Raw genomic sequence first — 24,154 nt, forward strand, 5'->3', positions numbered from 1 at the left:
GCCTGCGTTTTGCCGGGCAGTAGTGGTTGCGCGGCCCGGCCAAGGTCACGGGCAGAAGCGCCGGGTGTCCGAGTCCGGGCCGGGCCCCGCTGCCCCCCTTCTGGCCTTTAACAGATCCCGGTGGGAATCGGGAAGGCCAAGGCCCCAGTGCAAGGCCGCCGGGCCAGGACCGACAGGAACCGGGCCCAGGAACCGGCCCAGGCCCTCGGGGCCCGGCGGCCTCAGGCCCGGGGCCTGGGCCCAGGCCGAGCCCGGCGGCAGGGGCGTCAGGAGCCCCCCGACTCGCGTGCACCGCTGTCACAGCCACTGCCGAGTCCTCGGGGAGCAACATCTACCGAGAAGCCGGGAAGGGGCCTTGATTTTGGGCCCAGACACCATCAACTTACAGAGGAGGAAACTGAGGCACGAGCCATCCCCGTGACCTGTCCTGACTCAATCCAGACACCACGATCCGGAGTGGCTCGCGGCCGGGAAGAGCGGGGGAGAGCTCGGGAGAAGGCCATGGGCGATCTGGCCGGACCCGAGGGCCCAGGGCCAAGCCTCATGCCCACAAACGGCATCCGACGGCGAGCCTGGGCCCGGCCGCCCCGAGAAAGGCCTCTCCGGAGGCGGCTCTGTTCCGTCTGGCCCAAACCCAGGACGAGCAACGTGGAAGAATCATAAGCCTGCACCATATGCAGAAGTCGAGCCCAGTCTGTTTATTATAATAGCAAGGTAAGGACAGAAACCAGGTCTCCCAGATGTCAACAGGCCCGCGGGCCGTGGGAAATGAAGGCTTACACACAGTACATGTCTGAGGGTAACAGGCTCACAGGTTTGAGACAAGCACATGCAGCCAAAGCCCACCTTTTCCAGGGGAGACCGAAGCACCAGAGAGAAGGGACTGGCCCAAGGTCGTAGCTCTTGGTGACCAGGCTGACAAGAGGTTGGGTGATTGGGAGCAGAAGGCTGCTGCGCAGATGCAGACCAGGCTGGATGGAGGAGAGGTCGAGGACCGGGCGGTTTGCTGCCCACCCCTGGGTGTGTTTTGAGTTGCTGGGACACACATCCCACAGAATGGTCCCCACCCCAAAAACCCCAGGACATCACTCCCTCCGCCTTGCTGACCTCTGCTCCAAACAAGCAAAGACAATGCTAAGTAGCGGCAATATACAGAAAAAGGAAAATATTTTAAAGATGTTATTAAATAGATGAGATCAAAAAACCCAAATTACTTTTAAATATTTGATTTTAAACACCTGCAAGATCATTCCAATTTCAGAATCTGATAATTACAAAAAAGAAATTTAGCTTAACAGAAAATTCATGTCACTTATCACAAAGTTAAGACAGTGTACAAAGCAGAAAAAAATCAGAAATTATATTTACAAATGTATATACCATGTGAGTCATTGCCAAGATCGCTCCTGGTGGTAGTAAACAACACAGCATATGCTTTAATATACCACATTCTAAAATTACTGCAATGGGAAAGATTGTTATCTAAAATTAAATTCAAGGATGGATTGTCTTCAAGGGGAGAAAGACCATTTTTAGTTCCTGGTGACCCAAGTCAACCATGAGAGATCACTGGTGTCTCCGGTGGGGAGACGCAGAGAGGTACTGCTCCACGATGGATCCCAGGGCTTAAAAAGGCCTAAATTGCAAGTGTGGATCCTCTGTATACAAATGACAATGGCAGGAAATGATAACCCCAGGACTGAAGGTGGCAGCGGCTCTATAGATCTGCGGATTCTACCTTTCCTAACTACTGCTGCTACATTTGCAATGCTTGTATAAAAACAACCCACCCCGCCTCCCCCCACACACCCAGCTTCTGTAAATATTACAAATATGAAATACTTTAAACAAGGCAGTAATACCAGCCCCGCAGCTTGAGAACAAATTTCCCATTTGACAAAAGGGGGGAAAAAAAAGGCCTTTTCCCCTCTCCTGTCTTACAGAAAACACAAAAACCCAAACCAACTGCTAAGATAAACCTCTGGTAGAAACCCCAACTCAGTCCACTGCTGGCTTGCTGCCCGGGGAGATAGATGTGAACAGCCATTATTTATATACAACTCTTCAGAAAGGCCTCGGCGGCCAGGCTCAGGCATGCCCCTCGATTCAGGTGTGCCGAGGACAGTGACTGGGGGCTGGGGAGTAGTTGACCAGTCTGGGCCCATCATAGTCATCAGAATCGGTGGAATCTTCTTCTTCTTCATCTTCCTCAATCACAGAACACTCATCGTGGCTGGTTTCCTTGGGATAGGATTACATCATTGAGTAGATAATCCTTTATTTCTCGGCCTTTCCATTTTATTAGAGCAGACTGATTTATCCAACATAACCACACCTTTACGGTACCCAATAAGTGATGGTGCCAATATTCTGGACCCTGCAAGATTAACCTCACCTTCTGAGTCATCACATTATGGTCACAGCTAAAACCTGGATGAAATTTAGTCTTAACGTAAGGATTTAAGAGCACTCAAAGTAGAGTCCTCAATCTCTCTGGACAAACAGATTTTCAAATGTCAGCACAATGACCTGGACAACGGTTGGGGTGCCATCCTTGCTAGCCGGAATGCTTAACTTCTGAGGGGAAGAGGGACAAGTCACATCACGCCATGAGCTTAGTTTCTTCACCTTTAAAAGGAGGGGGGATGGCTTAGATTAACTCTAGTACCCCCTTCTAGGTCTAAAAGATTATGATCCCGGAATTATCCTGTGTAGAAAATAAAAACAAAAGAAAAACAAAAATAAACAAAACCAAAAAACCTTTAGGCAGAGTGGCCTCTACTGGTAGCTTTTATAAATGGCACTTGTGCCTGGCTTAGAAAATCCCTGAATAAAGGTGGAACCCTGGTGGGGGACCCCTACCTCCCACCCTCTTCCCCTCCTCCTCCTGCCTTCTCCAGGGCACATTCCTCAAGCTCTCCTGTGAATGGGATGGAGGGCTTGTTGGTCAGCAGGTACCACTTTTCTCACAAAGTGTGGATATGAGATTTTCTGAATAAGGAATACCCCTGAGAAGCAGGTGGAACACAACAGGTCACCCCATTTTACAGCTGAAGAAACTAGCTCAAAGGCTAACCTGTCTAGTGGTTCCTTGCCAAAATGACATTTTTTTTAAACCCAAAGCCAGCTAGCTCAGTAGTTTTGAGAAAGTTCTAAGAAAGTCTAACCTTCCAACTTGCTTGGCTTACTTACCCTTGGGGTCGTGGAGACCTTGAAGGTAGGACACACCATATGGAATCTGGGAATGGCCACATTGAATATCCTGTCTTTGTAGTAAAGGAGATGGAAGGTATAATGTCCTTCCATGTACCCTGATGTGGTAGAGAAGGTGGTACAGCTGGTATACTCGTACACCCGCCCAGGGCTAAGGATAGGAAACTCTCCTGTGGGAGAAACAGAAGGCACGTTAACAAATAGAAACAGTCTTGTGGAGCAGCAGTCAAGGAGCAGGCCTGTGATTTCAGTTGTCTAAGAGGAAAATCTTCAAAGTCCCTCAACCCAAGCAGTTTAGCCTTTACCCTGTGGCTGTCTCAAGGCCATGGAGCTGAGGGTCAGAGGACTTGGCTCCTAGGCTAGCTCCCTGTCCACTCTATGGAACTGCTGCTGCCATGAAAAAAGATGGACGTTTCTGGGAGTCACCAGGAGTGACTTCAACAGGGAGAGCAGAGTACAGGAAAACTGTACTAATTTAAATACTAAAAATTCTGGCACCAAGATATGGAGGCTTTTTAGGTCAAGGTCTGATGCTATTAGCTTTGACCAACAGGGCAGCAACTCAAGCCTAGTTCACAAAGGCTAGCAATGACAAATTCTCTATAGGTATGAATTGCCCTCAAAGTCTAGGAAAAATCAGCACAGAGAAAGCATCACTATTCTAGTCTGGAAAATTAATTAGGACAGCCTTAACTATCTTAATTTGTTCAACAGACTGAGGATAAAAGTATGGATCTTTTAGGTGATTAAGAAACCCTGACCAGAAGAAGGTTCCAGTACAAAATCCTGATAAACAATCAAACCCATCCATCAAAAGCAACCAGTGGTAAAACGATTAAAAAAAACAACAACTCATCACTAAATAGATTCTGTACCCAAGAGATAGGCTAAGAAAACTCATTTCTTATGTTTCTGAAGATAACAGTGCCAGAAAATACAGAGATGGCTAATGATGGTGTTCTGACAAAATCTATGTAACTGGCAAGAAACCAAGGTCCCCGGATCACTGGTTCCAATACGCACCCACCACTCCAGGCCCCTGAACCTCTTCGATTTCACCTTTGGCGTTGGTGATTCTCCAATATCTGCTGTCTAACTGACAAGTCTTCTCAGGAAGAGCATCTTTAGACATCTCAATCCTAGAAAAAGTAAGAAAAGCATATAATAAAGGAATTGTATCCAAATTTGTAATACTTTAGGAAATTTGTAGTAGATTTTTAAAAACCCCCAGAGTCAAAACCCAATTCATTGGTTCATGTCATTTCTAATGAGATGAATGAGATCTCTTGATGCCCTTCAGAGTAACCATATATATGTATTATAGGTATTAATACTGTAACACTGAAGATGGGCAGAAGGAACAGATCTGATGTGGACAACTTTTTACAAAGAAGCATTTCAAATATCCAATAGTCATGAAAGGCTGGCTAGGCCTCCATGGAGCACTACATCATTTACAGAGGATTCATGTGTAGGCAGTGAGTGTGCCAGACTCATGAGTTAAGACACTACCGAACTGGGTGCAACTTACTTGTTATTCCTCATGATGGAATTGCCAGGAAGTACAATGTCCAGGGTGTCATGGGTAGGCTTTCTCATTCCAATGCCCCACACTGCCTCCTTTGACTATTCATTTAATTAAAACAGGGCCAAGAAGGTGAAAGATCTGGGCTTGTGGCTTACCCTCCATTCATGATGGCTGGGTGACTCCTATAAAGTCACTCAGCCTCTCAGGGCCCCAAGGAAATCTAAGCATTTCAGTCCTCACCTGGAACTGGTCCTCCCACCCCCTTCCCACAACCCCTAAAAAATAAAAATCAGAGCTGTCACCAAAAGTTGTACCTTCTTGATCTTAAATTAAAAGAAAATTAATTTGGGAGTAAAGATGGTGGCAAGAAGCTAGGAAACTTCTGGAGAAGCCTTCAAACAGATCCTAAAGCGACAGAATCGACCAAAAAAACCCCAAAACAAAACTGAAATAACTTCTCAGCTCGAGCTATCTTGGAGGAACTTCAGGAAAAGGTCTGTTTCATGTGGAAAAACGGGAGGGCAATTCAGTGAGGGAGCTGGGAAGTCACAACTCAGCATGCCAGTAGTGAGGGCCCCAACCTAAAGGTAAACTTCCCCAGAATCCTGGGGCAACAATGGGGACTAGGTTGGGCTACTTAATGCAGGGAGCAAGATGCAAGCAATTGAGACACTTGTCCAGAAAGCCTGGGACCAGACCCTGGCTCTCAGCATAAAAAGTTTCAGGAGCAGAAGTCAGCTTTCAAAATGAGGGAAAAAAAAAAGCTAATCATAGAAAGCTATTTATTATGTTGACAGGGAAGAACACCATCTCAGAAGAGGAAAGCAGTGACAAAATGCCTTCAAAGTGACACCTCAAGGGATTATGAATTGGTCTCAAATCCAAAGTTCTTTTGGAAGAGTTCACAAAGGATTCTTAAAAACCAAAGAAGAGAGGAAGAAAAATTGAGAAAAGAAATGCAGGAGAACTCTGAAAAACTGAAACAAATTTGACTGAAGAAAACAATACCTTTAAAAGTAAAATTGGCCAAATGAAAAAAACTTTTAAACTCTTTTAAACACTGGAACCAAGTGGAAAAGGAAACACAAAAGCTAACTAAATAAAATAAAAATTAAGAATGGGAGAAATGGGAGACCTAGATAAAGATTCCATCAAACAAAACTAAAGACTAAAAAAAAAAAAGGAAGAAGTATAAAGAATCTCTTAGAAAAAATTCCCTACCTAGAGAATAGATTCAGGAGAGATGATTTAAGACTTAAGTCTACCTGAAAGACATGATTGTTTAAAAAAAAAAGGCACAATAAAAGAAAACCAGTATCAGGAAACTGTCATGGCAAACTTCCCTAATATCCTAGGAACAAACAGATAAAATAGTCCTGCAAAAGAAAACAATCACCTCCAGAAAAAGATCCCAAAATAAAAAGAGTATTATAACCAAATTTCAGAATTATCAGTTAAAGGAGAAAATACTGCAAGCAACCAAAAAAGAAGCAATCCAAATACCAAGGAGCTATAGATAGGATAATTCAGGCCTTATCAGCTGCAACATTAAAGGAGAGCCTGGAATATGATATTCCAGACAGCAAAGGAGCTTGGGTTACAATCTAGAATCAACTCTCCTGCAAAATTCACCATATTCTAACAGGGGAAAAAGACTTCACTCAAGAGATGCATAAAAAGGTGAACAAAAGAAAAATGTTAATCACCAAGACTAAACTGCTTATATCCCTATATATTTGAGAATTATTTCAATTAGGATAGTTGAAAGGAGTATATTTAGAGATTGTGGGTTTAAGACAAGTATAAAACAATTAAGAAAAAAGGTTATGTTGGGTGAAGAAGTGGAAGCAGAAGAGGGTAAATAACACCACTTGAAGAGGCAAAAAAGGACCTATTATAGTAGAGGAAAAGAAGGGAGGATATGAGCATTGAGGAAATCTCTCAAATAAGGAAACATCTTCCTAAAATGTACCATAGGCAATGAGATAACTTAATTCAATATTAAACAAATATGCACCAAGTGGTATAGTATCCAAATTCTTAAGAAGCTCAAGGATCTATAAGAAAAACAGCAAACAAAAACAAACAAAAAAAAACCCAACAACAGAACCATATTAGTAGTGAACCTCAAGCCCCCCTCCACCCTGAACCAGATAAATTTAAACAAAATAAACAAGGAAGTTAAGAAGGTGAATAATAGACCTCTGGAGAAAACTGGATAGGATAGAATTTGTCTTTGCAGTACATGATACCCATAAAGTATTAAGTATCAGGGCATAAAAACCTCACAGCCAAATACAGATAGATTATGATGCAATGAAATTACATGTAATAAGGGGCCATGAAAGGAGTGGAATCAAAATGAATAATCTCTCCAAGACAATGATAATGATGAGATAATATACCACTATATGTGGGGAAATTTTATATCTCTTAAATGAAGAGACCAATGAATTGGGCATATAACTAAAACAGCTAGAAAAATTTTAAACTCCAATTAATTACTAAATTAGAAATTCTGAAAAAGCAAAGGAGAAATTAATAAAATTGAAAACTATTGAACTAATAAGTTTTATCAAAAAACCCATTAAAATACTTAAAAACAACCCTATTTCAGAAAAAGAATTAGAACAAGCAAGCAATGAATTCCCTAAGAAAATCTCCAGGGCCAGATGGATTTACAAGAACATTTAAAGAATAAACTATTTAAAAAAAACAAAAGCGAGAGTTCTGTCAAATCCCTTCTATGACACCAACATAATGCTGATACCTAAACTAGGAAGGGTCAAAACAAAAGAAAATTATACACCAATTTTCCTAATGAATATTGATGCAAAACTTTTAAATAAAATATTAGGCAATGAGATTACAGCAAGTTACTAGAATAATACACAATGATCAGGTAGGATTTTTATCAGGAAAACAATCAGCATTACTGATAACATCAAAACTAACAGAAATGATTATCTCATTATCTCACTGAAAAAGTTCCTATTAAAAACATTAGAGAACATAGGAATAAATGGAGTTTTACTTAAAAATGATAAGCAGTATCTATCTAAAGCAGTAAGCAGTAAGCATTATATCTAATGAGGATAAGCTAGAAGCATTTTCCAATAAGATCAAGGGAGAACAAGGATGCTTATTATCACTACTACTATTCAATATTATCTTTAGAAACGTTATCTTACTGACAGATGATATGATGATATGCTTAGCAATTTTTTTATAAAACATCATACAAATAAAATCAGAACAATTGGAAAAATAATTGCTCATGGATAGGCCGAGCTCTAATATAATAAAAATGACAATTCTACCTAAATTAAATTATTCAGAGCCATACCAATCAATACCAAAAAAATTTACTCTATTGAATTAGAAAAATAGTAACAAAATTCATTCGAGAATTCATTCGATTATCAAAGGAATTCATGAAAAAAAAATGCCAAAGAAAGTGGCTTAGCTATACCAGGAAACTATAAAGCCTCAGTCAACAAAACTTACCTAGTACTTGCTAAAAAATGGAGAACTGGATCAGTGCAACAGAGTAGGTACAAAAGAAACAGTAATTAATGATATGGTAATTTACTGTTTGAAAAATCCAAAGACTAGCTTGTGGGATAAAAACTGACTTGACAAAACTTCTGGGAAAATTTTGATTAAAGCTTTTGCACATTATGAAACCAGTAGCAACCAGGATTAGAAGAATGCAATGAGAAGAAAACAATTTTCACAGGTATTGCTTTTGATAAAGGACTCATTTCTAAAATATATTGAGAACTGAGTCAAATTTATAAGAATACCAGTCATTCTCCAATTAGGGGCAGTTTTTAGATGAAGAAATTAAAGCTATACATAATCATATGAAAAAATGCGATATCATTGACTAGAAATACAAATTAAAAAATACAAATTAAAACTGAGGTACCACCTTACACCTATCAGATTAACTAAAATGACAAAAAAAAGGAAAAGGATCAATGTTGGAGGGAATGTGGGAAAACTGGAACACTAATGGACTGCTGGTGGAGTTGTGAACTCCTCTAACTATTCTGAAGAACAATTTGGAATTATGATCAAAGGCCATTAAAACTGCATACCCTTTGATCCAGCAATATCACTACTAGGTCTATATCCCAAAGAGATCATAAAAAAGGGGAAAAGACCCACAATGTACAAAACTATAGCAGCTCTTTTTGTAGTGGCAAAGAACTGGAAACTGAGGAATCAATTGGGGAATGACTGAACAAGTTATGGTATATTAATGTCAGAGTATGATTGTTCTGTAAGAAATCAAGAGCAGGCATACTTTGCATATAATTGGAAAAATGACAAAACCATTTTAAAAACATTCATTCAATAAGGATTAAATGTCTATTATGTAAAATGCCATATTAGTCACTGGGAGAGGCAGTCCCTAAGGAGGGTACGTACAAAGATCTATTTTGTACAATATACTTAGAACCCCTACCAATATTTAATACTCTGAGGAAAAATTACATCCCAAGAATATACATTTAACAAATTTGAGAAGATTCAAGGATTGATCATGTGATTTTAAAAGATTCTTTAAAAATTAGAAACCCAAGGAGTTACTTTTAATTCTCACCTGATTCTGTAAGTGAAGAAATAGTGAGGTGGATGTACAGAACTAAGTTCTGGGAGAAATGACGTGGACACTGACACTGTGATATCTCCAGTTGTTGCCACACATCCCTTATCGTGAACATACCTACACAATCAAGAAGATTCTCTTTTGAACAACTGATTTCAATTCTCTCAGATTAAAAAATAATACAAAAGACAAGATGGGAGGAAGAATCCAGGGCTAAGCCTCAAGTGCATTATAAAAATTAATGTTCTAACAGGGAGGTGTTTTTACATCCTCTATTTTCAGATGGAAGCAGACTTATTTCCAAACTGGTTTTATCATACATACACACACACACACACACACACACACTCACTCTAATTTTCACAGTGTTCAAATGAGGTCAGTTACAAATACATCCTTCATTTTAGGAATTCTTCAGAAAGTCTGTAAAGTCTACAAAGGTACCAATTGCTACAGTCAACTAAAAAGAATCAACTCTTGATATCCCATGGGCCCAACTAGAAGGACTGGTTAGCAATGAAGGACATATCTTGGGAAAACCAGTACATCTCTACAGATGCCACCTTTGAATATGAAGATACCTGAAAATCTGGTCTCTGATGATAGGGTAGCCTCCTGTCACAACATTGTGCACATAAGAGGTAAACCATTCTGAATATGAAGCACCTATAGGCCAAAAGAAATAGTTAAGATAAAAGGTTTTATAAAGACAATTAAGTCTGTCCTCAGATCAATTCAAATGAATCAATTTAATCTATCAGCACCTATTTAGAAGACACAGTAGCAAATATTTATTTGACTAGACTGCTGGCTCAAGAGTTATTGGACAAGTTTTTGAACTAGGTTCCTGCACCCCAGGGAGTCTTAAGTTTCTTAAGCTGCAAAAGAGGTTGCTGTACCACAAGACTTCTAAGTTTTCTTCTAGATCTAAGTCCCACCAACTGCACTCCTCCCTTCTAGAGAAGAATTCCTTTAGGAATAAAATATTTTAGTGTTGGCACCAACAGAACTCTTAGGAAACTGGTCTTAAAAGTCTGTCATCATTCAAACATAGCATATCAAATGGGGGAACAGGAGTGGAACCAAGAAAAACACTGGCCCCCTCTGTATCATTTTCAGTCTTGTTTGTGGGGCCCTCATTTATTCTGGACATACTTGTGTTCACTGACTTGTTGGACTTATATCGCCAGCCCCTGGGCATGGTGCCTAGCCCACAGTAGGCACTTCCTCAATGCTAACCCAGGTAAGGACAGCAGCGCCAAGGTCTTGGGCATTATTTCCTTATCAAGTCCAAGGGAATTCAAGGTAGTCCAGTACTGTGTACCAGAGTTATGGTAAACAAAATTAGAAATCTACTTGGGAGAAACAATACTGTTCCTTTCAAAACAACATGGAACTTCTCTAAAACTGGAGACAAACAGCATTTCTCAGGAAAATGAGGGGGTGGGGGGTGTTTTCCATATTCTAGTTCAGTATAATTGTTTTCCTCTAAAGTTCTATGTTACACAGGATATGTCTAATGCACCTTAGGTGAGAGATGAATCCCACAGAGTCTATATAAATCAAATGTTGTCCAATCAAGTACTTAAAAAAGCTACTAGGGAAACTTACAATTTAAAACTATTTGCTTTTAGCATTTAAAACAAAATTCCCAATTCTCTCCTTTCCTTTCATCCTTTCCTCCCCCATCCACTGAGAAAGCAAGCAATCTATCATTTACTCATGTGAAGTCAATAGAAGCTCTTTACCCAAAGTAACTCATGACAATTCCACTGCAAAAACCATTCTCAATTTTTTCATTTGGATTCTTCAAAAGCCATCTCTGTCAGAACCTGCCTGTGTCGTTCCCCAGGCCAGACTAGCTTCCCCCACCCTCCCCCAACCCCTTTGCTACTCCCGAGGACAAAGTTTCACTCTTAGCAGAGTGTGCCTGTGCAAGTCAGTCTACATTTCTACAACTGAGTCAGCACCAAAGGGAGGTGAACCCCACATCTGCCAGGAAGATGAAGATCCTTCTCAGAGGTCATGTGCTCATTCAGAACCCCAAGAACCTGGGGCCTGGACCTGCCCTGTACTGACTAGGGTGGGAAAACACTATGTGCCCTGTGACAAGTTCTAGGGAGGCACTGCTCTCAAGGCCCTCACAAGCCAATCTCAGGAGATCAGCAGAGAATGTCCCATCAAATAATGCAGGATACAATATCCTTTCACTTTTAATTCAGAGATGACTCTTCTGACAGACTTGGAAATAAAAGAACAAAAGATCAGAAGTGAGCTCCACTTTTATATCCCTCCTTTTGAGGCTGGGCTCACAGGGGTGTTTGTTACTCTGGTGATGGACACACATACCTAAAGCCTCTGTCTGCAGCGGCTGCTGGGACATAGGTTCAAAAAGAAAACCAACCTTAATGTGGCAAATAGAAAAAAAAATATAATACCAGACATAATTCTATCTCTTTTTACTTCCATGTCAGCTGGTTGCTGCTTCAAAACCCAAGTCAGGTACTCTCCTGAAACACCCTAAACGTCTTTGAACTAACTCAATAGTTTGAGCTCAAACTGGGCTTTGAACTATCAATCACTCAACACTTCTCTAGCAACTAGGTAGAAAACTCTTCACTAACTTCTTTTTGGGTATGTAGTAAGGAGTCAAAATATATTTTTCCTACCTGTAATAAACATATCAATTGCTGATGGATTCCGGGCCATCTGGTCCTATATTAGAAAAGGTAATTGTTATTGAGAAAAAAAAAAATCAAACTTTAAACATTAAAAAAAACCCAAACTTCTAAAAGGTTCATCTAGCTATATTTCCCAGAGTTATCCAACCCTTCCCAATCTCCCAAACTCCTTGAAAACCCCTCCCCCTCCCCCAAACCCAACCCTATTCAAAAACTATCGAGCTGGAAGCATGGTTTTCATTGCCCAACAGAATGTATTACTCTCTTGAGTTCTACCTTGGGCCAAGGATCCCATTGTTTTAGATGCAGAGTCATGTACTTTAAAAAAAATTTAAATAAAAACAACTAACTAAGCAGTTAAAAAGAAGGGACCCTGAGTAGAAGACCAGGAGATCTAAGGGTCAAGTTCCAGCTATGCCACTAATTCCATGTGACCTTAAGCAAATCACTTCTCCTTGGGCCTCAATTTTCCCAACTGTCAAGAAATATCTAGCTTTCTTATTTCAAAGGGGTGTTGTGAGGGCAAAAAAAGGCTGGAAATGAAAACACTGAGTCAAAAATGAAAAGCCATGTAAACAAGATATCACCATCAGAGAGCATCTTAAAGTTTCACAAAAACAAACTTTGAGCATTGGTATTACCATAAAAAAAAACACCTGGTTCTTTTAAATATTCTAAAAGTTTTATATGGAGGCACATGTTCCAAAAGGCCAGGACATATTTCCTCCTTTTTGAGGAACCCTGAGGAAAACCTTTTATTCCAAAATTGGAATTGTCTAGACTTAGGCCAGGTAAGGAGTGGGTACTTGTTCACTTGCACAGTCAGTATAGAGTAGGGGCTCCAAGGTCATTTGAAGTGAACTAAGCTACACTGCCTCTCATTATTCACTTGAGTTTTTATAATAAATCCCCTAGGGATGGAGTTGTATAGATACAAAAGACAAAAACACAACCTCCTGAAATATTCAACTTCTAAAAACAACTCAATTACCTACTGAAAAAAAATAATCAACAGCTGTGAAACACCTTGAATTATTTCAACAAAAAACTTTGATTCTTCAAGCTAAAAGGGATCTTCCTTAACATCTTCAGTCTCCCTTCTTCTGGCCTTCAGTGCTTCCTCAAACTTTTCTTTGGTCCCAGATTTGAATCCCACTCCAGGCGTTACACCTAGAACATCCCCTTAAGACAAAGTCCTACTTACTGGACACTGATAGAAGATCTCATACTTATTTCGGCCTTCTACACTTTCCAGTGCCATATACTGACTTAATCCAGTGTGGATACAAAAAGTGAGAGGGAGACACTGCTTCAGGCCCTGCCTCTGCTGGAAGCCCCCAGCAGCAGTGTCAATGTCCAGTAGATCCTCTGAGCGGTAGTGATTGGACAAGGCCATGCTTCCCATCAACCTTCAGGACCAAAGAAGAAAATACAGACACCAAGTTACGCAGTGGCTCTACCAGAGGTCAGGGACACCCCCTCTGGTTCCCATAGAGGGTTAGTGCCAAGCCAACATGCAGCAATGCTAGCATATGATTGATGCTCTAATGTTGATTTATCCAAAGGATCCCTGAAGCAAGAGTTTGAATACTAAATGAGTCTGAATTACATGAAATATTTTAATTCTGTGAGGTATGTACTATATGGGATGTAGTTTCACCTGCACTATTAAAGCAATGGTGGCCCAAGTCGTCTCCTTCAGAGGACTTGAAAGTCTTATCTGAATTTTTTTTTTAAAGGAGGAACATTGGTTTGGGGATGGAAGGCACAGAGAATGCTCCTAAATGGACTCAATGTCCCATTTCTTGAATGACCAAGGAAACTGGTCTAGATCAAAATGGTCTCCAATTTAACTTGGCTTCTGAAATCTGAGGGTGGGTTAAGATCTCAAGGTCTAGTCAGGCTGGTCCTGCCTAGATAGGTAGGTAGGTAGGTAGGTCCTGACCCATGTAGTACAACTGCTTTAGTACCTCCATCCAAAAAGGAGCTTCTAATTATCTTTCTAGATGTCTGACTGTATAGAGAATATAGCAAATCAGAATATTAATAGACTAAGAACTGAGTGAGGTAGACCAGGTTCTTCTTAATCCCTCAGTATCTAAGAATTAAAGCTGCCATTTACCAAGACTTTCCCTAAACTTGTGTTGATAAATTCAAAAACCTAGTTTCATGTTGTATAAATAAAATATTTCGGTTTAAAAAAAAAGACCAAGTTATAGAGAATGTTTTTGGGGAAAAAAAAAAATCACTGGTTAGAGCACCATTTCCATTTCCATTATTAAATATTCTGCCTTCACTAAAATACTTTCATTTAATCAACATTTCTTGAACATCCACTAACTGAGAAGTTGAGGGGCATTACAAGAAAACAAAACTCACACACAAGGTCCCAGCTCACTCAGGAATTCTTTGAGAACTGATTCATGAATTTCTTCATCTGCTAGCCCAGGGCCATGAAGCAATTGGAGGCATGCATGCTCATGTCTCTGTTCCATAGCAAAGCCCTTTCAAGGTTTGATTTCCAGTCCTTAACCCTCTATCTTTAGTGAATTGTGTGAGGGAAAGCTGGTGGAGGGTTCTCCAGGAGCCTTGCTGTTACTCTACAACCAGAATTCTCTAGTGTTTCTTGGGCTAGTTAGGGGAAAACAGGCAAAGCTGGGCTGGAAGGAAAAGGAAAGGCAGCTGGAGACACCCCTGTTCAAAATTCTGACTGAAGTCCTTCTAGGGGTACTTTCATGCTGGAGAATATAGGGCTAGGGACTGACCCCTGGCTGAAGAACTGCTCCGTAACTTTTTTATCTTAGACAACAGCTTGGGGTACTGACCAGCAAGAGATCAGCCTGGAACCCAGGTCAGTCCATAACCAATGAGGATGGATGAATGAATAGTCTGCCTCGCACTCCTCTTCCAACACTCCCCAGAAATCCATCCAAACCTAAACTCTGAACTTCTATGGCTTAAAATCCTCAATCCCAAAGCTAAGATATAGGGAAGTGGGGAATGTAAAGTACAGGGGCAGGGAGTTTCACCTGTGTTCTAGAATCTTTCAAACCATAAGTAAGAAAACATCCAGGGCAGGAGAGAATCTTACCCAGGAACCACCAGCTTCTGCCCATTGTGGATCCGAAAAGAGCATCGATAGTCATTGGGAAGCTTGCACCCGATCTGTGCTTCCACGGCGTCCAGCTCACGCTCCTCCACGCTGTCTGCAAAGATAAGCAGGGGAACATTAGGAGATCAACACAAAGTCAGAAATGACTCCCTAGTCAGGGTGTCCAACCTTTTAGCTCTTTTGGGTCTCCTGCCCAACAAAAACCATCAAGGACCCAAAAAGAATCCAATCCTCATTCATGTACACAAAATGCCACCCACAGCACTGAGTTTAACAAAGGCAATGCAGCCTGCATGTATCCCAAGGACAACACAGGGCCACAAATAGACTACAAATGGGCCCCAAAGACAATGAAGGGCCATTAAGACAGGCCACAGGTTGGACACACCTGCATCCTGGCCCAAACATTTATAATGCAATTTAGGTTCTACCTAGAAGAGAAAAAAGTTGTTCCAGTCATCTTCCCTCTTCTTACCATTTCTGCTAAACTCCACCTAAGCTTCAGCCCTCCCTACTACCTGGTAGGCTCTATTCTGTATAGATTGATGTGTCCATGGGACCTCCCCTCGTAATAAAACATAAGGTCTGTGAGAGCAGAGACTTCCATCTTTTTGTCAGATGTCTAGCAAGCACGAGGGTTGGCACAGTGGTGCTTAGGAAAAGTTTGTATCTTGCAGACAGACACAAACAAAGTGCAAATCAGTGTCTGGATCTGTTTTCTTCCATAATAAGGCAGTTAGTCATCTTTCTCTAGTCTTCACTCTATGACCCAAGAGAGAAAATGTCAGTCTATAAATATAAAGCTCCTAGGAGGGCAGGTTCAAGTGCTTCACATTTTCAGTTTCCCATAGGCAGCCCAGAGGACCTGAAGGGCGGGATGGGAGTTAGGGACCCAGACTGCTTCTGAGTGGTCAGTGACTCAAGTCTGAGACTTTTTCAGGTTACCTGATGGAAAGCCTTAACAAGTACTTTAAAATTACAACTTCTGGAAGATGCTTTTCAACACTCTTCCTTCTGAGTAATCTTTCTTATTAAAACATAAAACCATTTAGAAACCAATGGACATTATCCAAAAGCCTCCATGAAGATTCCTTGGGGGGCAGCTAGGTGGCGCAGTGGATAGAGCCCAAGTCCTGCATTCAGGAGGACCTTACTTAAAATCTGGCCTCAGACACCTAATTGCCTAGCTGTGTAACCTTGGGCAAGTCACTTAATCCTATTGACTTAAAATAAAAAATTTAAAAAAAACTTAAAGAAAAAAAAGATTCCTCAGGAATGCTATCAAGAGGCCAAGGGCAACAGTCAGATATGGAGTCTTCCACATTAAGTTAGGGGACATTGCTGGTGCTGTCAGGTGAAGTCTGCCCTCTAGCCTGGAACAAAACAAAAATAATTCAAAGCCCCAAGAGGTGAACAAGGAAGAAGGTGGAGGTTTATCTAAAAACTGAATGGAACATCTCTCTCTCTCTCTCTCTCTCTCTCTCTCTCTCTCTCTCTCTCTCTCTCTCTCTCTCTCGCACACACACACACACACACACACTCCATATCCACCTCAATAACACAGTTTGCTTTAAGCTTTATTCCCCAAAGAACCAGGCTGAACAGCTGAGGGGGAGAGGAAGCTAGAAGAGAAAATAAATTAAATGGAAAAAAATTCCCATCACAAAAGCAGCTCAGAATTGTTCTGTTAGTTCTTACTATGGGCCAGGCCCTGTGCTACTAATTATCATTTGATCTTCTTACACTAGGAAGTAGATATTATCCCCATTTTACTGATCAAGAAACTGAGGCAGAGCTTAAGTGACTTGTCCAAGGTGTCAAGACTAATTAATGTCCAAGGCTGGATTTGAACTCTGGTCTTTCACTACAGGTTGGGTGTTCATCCACTGTGCAATCTTGGTCTTGAAGTCAGGAGGGCAGGAGCCTCCAAAAGACATTTGACTCTCATTAGTTATTTGATCTTGAGCCAGTCACTTAACTGATTCATATTTGGCCACTGGACCCAGAAGACTCTGGAGGAGAAAGGCTGGTGACTTAGCACAGCCCCCCCCCCCAATCCAATTCATGTGCTTGTCATGGCATTACCTCCCTGATATCATGGTATTCTTCAAAAATGAAGGACAAACATAATTAACCTAAGGCAAAGTTTGAAAATTATTCAGTCTCAACTATGGACATAATTTCTCTGTTGTTCTTTGTAGATGTATCAACATTATAAAACTAATTTCAAAATATGGAAAAATTGGGACCAGTCCACTTGCTTTTTATATACCAGTAGTGGACAGGGGGATGAAAGCTCCTCTATCTACTCACCAGGGATGAGGGCAGAACCCCTCAGTAATTGAGCATCTTCTCTCCAGTAGAAGGAATTTTTGTTTTACCTAACATTTAAAATAACAAAAAAGAGACAGAGACTGTTTTTGATTTGGACCTGTGACTTCAGTGTAGAGAATTCTGCATATTCCTTCTCTGGGCTGTGGTTTCTTTCCTTAGGGAGTTACAAAAGGGTTTCTAGATTTGTATTCCAGAGTCAAATCTTTCTTATACCTCTGGATCCTAAGTAGAGGAAAAGATCAGGCGAAAGCTGAACCTTTTCACAAGGAGAATGCTCTGGGTGAAGTGGATAGAACACTGGCCTCAGACACTTATTAATTACCTAGCTGTGTGGCCTTGGGCAAGCCACTTAACTCCATTTGCCTTGCAAAAATCCTAAGAGAATGCTCTAAGCTAATCTTCAAATGTTTATGTCTCAGCTAACTCCTCCAGGGAGGGCTTCTTTCTGTCTATCCACACCTTCTCATATGGTCCATGCCCACAAATCCTCTTCCAGTGTTGCTCAAGGTGTTTGCCCAGGGTCACACAAATGACAGTCAGGGACAGAACTTTGTAACTCCAAGATTGGTCCTCTAACATTCAATCAATAAACATTCATTAAGCACCTAGAAATCTTGGCAACAGCTTGGGTATGATGGGTGGGGTGGTAAGGAGGCCAGGATGACTCCTGAGTGCTGACCCAAAGGGGCTGGGAAGATAGGCAGTGTAATTGGGGGAAAAGTAGAAGTTGCAGAGGATTTAAGGGGAAATATAATGAACTCTATTTTGAACAAGGTTGGTTCAAGATGTCCACTGAACATCCAGTTGAATAAAGTCTGAAAGGTGGTTGGAAATGGGGGATTGGAGGCCAGCAGAGAGGCTGGGGAAGCCTAGGTAGATCTGAGTCTTCAGCCTAGATAGTCATTAAATCAACAGAAGCTGATGAAATCTTCCAGTGAAGCAGTATGTAGAAGGAGAAGAGAGGAAGGTTCAGGACAGAACCCTGAATCTCTATGTGGGGTAGGGATCTAGTAGATGCTGTAAAGGAGACCATGCTGTCCCTGAAAATAGAGACATTTTTTATTCTGAATCTGAAATTTATAAGTAATAATTTTCTATTTAGAAATAATCAGCTTTTAAAATAATTCCTACCAACATTTTCCCTTCACACATCAATATTTTGGGAGCATTCACTCAAAAATGGCACTTTATTTGTAAACTGTCTATGGCTGATGCCAACACCTTTGTGATTTGGCTAGAACCTTGGAAGCATGCAGCAATGTCTAACAAAAAAATGAAGAATTCTAGACCAAAGTATGAGACTGAGTCTGTGAATGAAGAAATAGATTGTCTTGGTATCCCAAGGAACAATAACTTTGTTCCCAGAGGAAGGGAGGGGTCCCTTTTGTTTACCAAAGCCTAGATGGAAAGAAGGGTTAGTTAAGTAACTTAGAGTAAATCAACTATTTCAAGTAGTCAAGCCTTTGTTTAGCAATTCTAAAATCTCTAAGTATAATCTTTTTCAAAGAGCCCAGCCAGGAATTTCTTCTAGTTTCACAAAACAGGCCCCCAGGTAAAAGAGAGGGTCTTTAGCAAAAGGAGTCTCTAAGAAATCAGAGAGAAAGGGGCTTGCTAGGTGGTGCAGTAGATGAGCCTCAGACACTTATTACCTAGCTGTGTGAATTTGGGCAAGTCACTTAAACCTCACTGCCTTGCAAAAAGCAACAAGGGGTGGCTAGGTGGCGCAGTGGACAGAGCACCGGCCCTGGAGTCAGAAGTACTGAGTTCAAATCCAATCTCAGACATTATTAAGTGTCTAGGTAATTATTAAATTACCTAGCTGTGTGGTCTTGGGCAAGCCACTTAACCCCATTTGCCTTGCAAAAACCTAAAAAAACCCAAAACAAAACAACCCAACAACAAAAAAATCAGAGAGAAGTCACTGAATTTAATTATAATAGCTACCATTTATACAGTTTCAGTTATTATTTATAAATAGTATCCAATCTGATCCTCACAACAACCAGAGCTAAGGGCTACTATCCCCAGATCACATAGCCAATAAAATAAGAATCTTGAACCTTTCACTTCTCCCCCTTTGGATCCTGGTTTCATCTCTTAGCCTAGATGGTCAATCCACTCTCCATGCAGCAGACTGATTCAGTGCCTAATTCTTGATCAATAAAGAAGTTTAGCACCAAGACAGTTTCAGGGGGGGTAATTGCTGGAAAGAATATTCAATGATTTGTCCATGGTCAGGTGACTAGTGAAGCTGGGGGCTGGAACTAGAGTTAGACCTGAATTCAAATTCTTCCTCAAAACACTGTGTGACTGAGCTCTGCTTTAGTTTCCTCATTTGTAAAGTACTTAGTACAGGGCCTGGCACAATGGGTTCTTAGCAGGTGGTGACTGAGTCTCATCTCCATGAATTCAGAATCTGGCCTCAGACACTTCCCAGATATGTGACCCTGGGCAAATCACTTAACCCTGTTTGTCTCTTTCCTCACCTGTAAAATGAGTTGGAGAGGGAAAAGGCAACCAGTTCATTATCTTTGCCAGTATCTTACCCCAAACATAGTATCATAGGATTATTATAGGTTCAAATACCTAAAGAATGGATCCCCCACCTCACTCTTAGGACTATGATCATGCTGGGCTTAAACACTGAGAAAGGCTGCCCTGCAGAAGGGTCCATGGCAGTGGGGTTAACATCTTCTCTTCTGACTTCCCTCTGCCTTTCCAGCAGGTACAGATGACTGGCACTACTAGGTGGAGGGAAAGGTTGTCCCATCACCTCCAAAGCTACCTCAATTCCTTTACCAGAAATCCTCACCTAACAGATTGTTCCTCACCATGGGTGTGGCAATTCCCTTTTCTCTATAACCCCAAATCCTTAATATTAAGTACTCTCCTCTAGAACCTGGCTCTCCTGGTTGATGTCCCTATTCATACTATCTGTTATCATGAAAGAAACCTTTCTACCCAGCAACAACCAAATGGCCTTGATAATAAGAGCTTGTGGTTCCAATGAGAGGAAGACTTAGCTTAAGAAAACCAAGACAAATTTCCAAAGTCTTTCAATGGAAAGATTTATGATATTCTGAAGAACATGATAACCGTTTCATCAGGAAGAATTGAAAAATCAATCTAAAAATTCATTTATCTCCATTTAGTACTTGTCTAAATTCTTTGCTGTATAAGGAGCAAAGGTGTGATTATTTTGTATTTATTAACCACTAAGTTTGTCAGACAAGGCCTCTCTATTTGGCAGCAAGGATGGCAATTCTGCCATAAGCTCCGACGAAAAACTAGGTTAAGGATGCCCTAGGATCTAAGATGCTTTACAGTGTTAAGTATGTAAGACAACAAAAGAACTTCCACAGGAAGGGGTAGAAATCCACCAGTCTCTACTCACCAGCTTCTTTATCTCACCTCTGGGGGAAAAACATTCAAGGCACCCACACCTAGGCCAGGGCCATGTGGGTCACTTGGCCATGATGGAGTCAGTCAATACCTACTGAGGGCAGCAGAGGTTCAGGAAATTTTCTACTAGACTAGACTAGGATGTGGGTTTAGGGGTTATACCAGGTGCCAAGTTCACACTTTTTTTTTCTTAATAGTCCAAAGAGGCGAAGGGGTTATAGCAAAGCCTCTATTGTTTAAATGCCCTTGTTGGTTTTATATGGTTTTATTCTGAGAAAAAAATCTTTAAGCCACCTACTTTTCAAGTTGGAAGAATAAGAAGCATTTGAAACAATAATGTGAAGCATGAATGTCTTTGGTCATCACTGAAAGAACAAATGAGGGGCAGTGGAGGTGGTGCAGAAGATACAGCACCAGCCCTAGAGTCAGGAAGAGCTGAGTTCAAATGCAGCCTCAGGCACTTAATAAGTACCTAGCTGTACTACCTTTCGCAAATCACTTCACCCCACTGTCTTTCAAAAAAAAAAAAAAAAAAAAAGAGAAAAAGCCAAATTAAAAAAAAAAAAGAAAAGAACAGCTGAATCAGGAAGGCCTACATGTGAATCTTCCCAGGGAGTTATCTCATCTGTAAAAATAGGGGTTCTAATCAAGAATAAAAGGAGGGTGATGATGCTAGGTCCTTTATAAGCCTGGAAGGGCCCCATAAAGGTCAGCTCTCCTTATGAAGCTGTTCCTGGTGTGTATTAACCCACTGATCAGGCAGGCTTGGTACTGGAGGGAGTGAAGGGGCACACAATGTTTCCTGACTCTGGATTCAGAAGTTGAAGCTCCACACTAACTAGAAAAGATACTTTCCTCATCTGTATAGTGGGATGAGATGTGCTGTCTCAGGCATATTTTAACAAAAATGTCTATTTTCTAGTCTTCCGGTTCAAGGTTATTATTGCTTATTCTATGCCAAGATGCCCAGAGATATCACTGAATGTAGGGTATGTCTTTTTCTTAGAAATATCAGCTTCCTCTTGACTTGGCTCCAAGTCCAAGAAGAATGTTAAATATCATTTGGATTTACAGACACCAAAGATTCTTCCCATTAACCTCTGATGGATCTCACAACCTGCTTATGTCCCCAAGAGCCCAAATCCAGGTTTCCATCTCTATTAAAATATCCATAACAGCACTTTGGGAAGGATGGGGAGAGGACAGCAGAGAGCTGGACAGAAGCTGAGATCCCTGTGGTACATGAACAGAATGAAATCTTGTTGAATTATAAGGGAGAAGAATGAGGAATTCAGAAACAGAGTTGGGTAGAAGGCAGCAGTGAAGAAAGCAAATCAAGGATATCAATGTCTACAACTACAGAATACCAAAATGAAAGCCCCAGGGACGGGTCACCTCCCTACAGTCTCTGACAAGGTGGTACACTGGGGCAATGGAATGATAGCTGTTGAGTAAGGAAAAGAGGTGATCCAAAAGAACAAATAAGAAAACTTTTAAAAGAGTTAGCCTCTAACAATGGGGGGAAAACCCAGAAACATTCCCGATACCTTTCAGAGATCCGATCATCCTTGGACACCTTTGTCCCAAGTATCTCTCCAGGTCATCCCAGGCTTTTTTCAGAGTAGCATAATGTTGAATATATCTTCCCAGGTCAATATAAGTATCTTTGAAGAGAGTTTTCCAATTTTTGTTCTTCTGAGTTTTTTCTGCCCTAAATACATAATTAACAATATGAAATATGTCAAGCACATACATAGCTACCTGAACATTTTACTGAGGCTCATAAAAATACCTATGGGTGTTTTTTAATTGGAATATGTGATAGATTAAATAATGAATATTAAACAATAAGCTAAAAATAATGTTACAAACAAATGCTTTCTCATTTTTAGCTGTGCTGTCAAGAGGAGAAAACAACGTGGGAGAGAAGATTCCAGGAACATAACAAATGAACAGTGATAATGTTATGACATCAGTGATGGGTATGGTGAGAGAAAAAAAAAAAACATTTGGGCCAACCTTCTATGGTGAAGAAACTCCTCAGTAAGAAAAATTAAGCAGGAAGCTAGCTTGGGCATCTTAAATCATTAAAAGCTACAGATACCTTTATTATCATCAGCCTTTCCTGTCTTATACAGAATAGACACACTGATGTAACCTAAATGTGTATCACAGCTAGGAGACCTGTATGCAAATCCCAGCTCTGTTCCCAAGTGGTGCCCGTTAAGCTTTTGTTAAGCCCTTGGCCTTGGGGCCTTTCTTTCTGTCCCTCTGTCCGGTTATAAATAAATGCAGGGGGAGGCAAGGCCCATTTGCCTGTGCGCAGCAGGGGCTTTTCTGGGTCTTTCCCTGCACACTTACTCGGATAGCAGCCAGTATTTTTTGCAGTGCCTTCTCCAGAGAGGATCATGGTTCGACAGTTGGTTTAATCGTCGGCTGACGACGCTGCAGCTGCGACACAGAAGGGCACCATTAGTTGTGTCAAACTGCTCGGGGAAGCCCGGGCACAAAGCGTTGTGCCAGGCCGCTGCGTGGGGCGCAGTCACCTGTGGAGCGGAGCGGGGCCGGGCCGGGCCCGGGACGCCTGGGCCGGGGCTGGGACTGGGCCTGGGCCGGGGCCCGCGGGGCTGGGGCTGGGGCTGGGCCGGGCCCGGGCCCGCTCCGCGGCGCAGTGAAGGCCAAGTGCAGGCACCATGTTTGTGTGCCGCTGCGCGGCCGGGCCGGGGCGCCCCGGGGCCGCAGGCCTGGCCCGACGCGTCCCCTAAATTAAAGGGAGGCCGGTGGCGGCCCGGCCCGGGCCCGGCCGTGCCCCGGCGGCCGCTCTGGCGGCACTCTGGCCTTTGGGCTTGAAAGCGGGGCTGGGAGAAGGGGCTCCGGCGCCCCCCGGGTGACAGCTGCTCGGGGGGGGGGCCGGCCCGGCCCGGGCCCGTCTGGCAGCCCCCCGCGCTCTGCTGGGCCCGGCTCCGGGGCTTCGGGGGCCGCCCCCGCCAAGGTCACGGCCGCCCCGGCCCGCCCGGGCCTCAGTGGCCTCATCCGCACAATGGGGGCTCGGGCCGCGCCGGCCCTCCCCAGGCCCGCGCTCGGGGCCAGGCCGGCCGGGCCGGGCCCGGGCCTACCTGAGCAGGTCGCGGTAGTCCAGGAAGGAGAAGATGAGCAGCAGCGGGTCGGTGGGCAGCAGCTCCAGGCACAGCTCGGCCTCCTCCGCCCCCGGCGCCGCCGCCGCCGCCGCCATCTTGCCAGGCCCGGGCTGCGGACGCCGGCCCCGC

At 42.3% G+C, this 24,154-nt stretch overlaps 1 protein-coding gene across 2 annotated transcripts; it reads right to left on the bottom strand.

Annotated features, from left to right (window-relative positions):
• Positions 1-683: 683 nt before the first annotated feature.
• Positions 684-24,154, bottom strand: FBXO3 (F-box protein 3). Of its 2 annotated transcripts, none has more exons than XM_074230450.1 (11): positions 24,005-24,153; positions 23,250-23,339; positions 22,436-22,599; positions 15,132-15,246; positions 13,245-13,449; positions 12,029-12,074; positions 9,941-10,025; positions 9,354-9,476; positions 4,237-4,352; positions 3,193-3,383; positions 684-2,241 (listed from the first exon to the last, which is right to left on the bottom strand). In XM_074230450.1, exons 1-11 carry the CDS (start codon positions 24,118-24,120, stop codon positions 2,107-2,109), a joined length of 1,386 nt encoding a protein of 461 aa, XP_074086551.1. In that variant the 5' UTR covers positions 24,121-24,153; the 3' UTR covers positions 684-2,106. The 2 variants fall into 2 exon arrangements, with proteins under 2 accessions (XP_074086551.1, XP_074086552.1); XM_074230451.1 differs by having other exon boundaries at positions 2,149-2,707; positions 24,005-24,154.

The sequence above is a fragment of the Macrotis lagotis genome, chromosome 3, assembly GCF_037893015.1.
Source record: "Macrotis lagotis isolate mMagLag1 chromosome 3, bilby.v1.9.chrom.fasta, whole genome shotgun sequence".
NCBI classification, from domain to species: domain Eukaryota; kingdom Metazoa; phylum Chordata; class Mammalia; order Peramelemorphia; family Peramelidae; genus Macrotis; species Macrotis lagotis.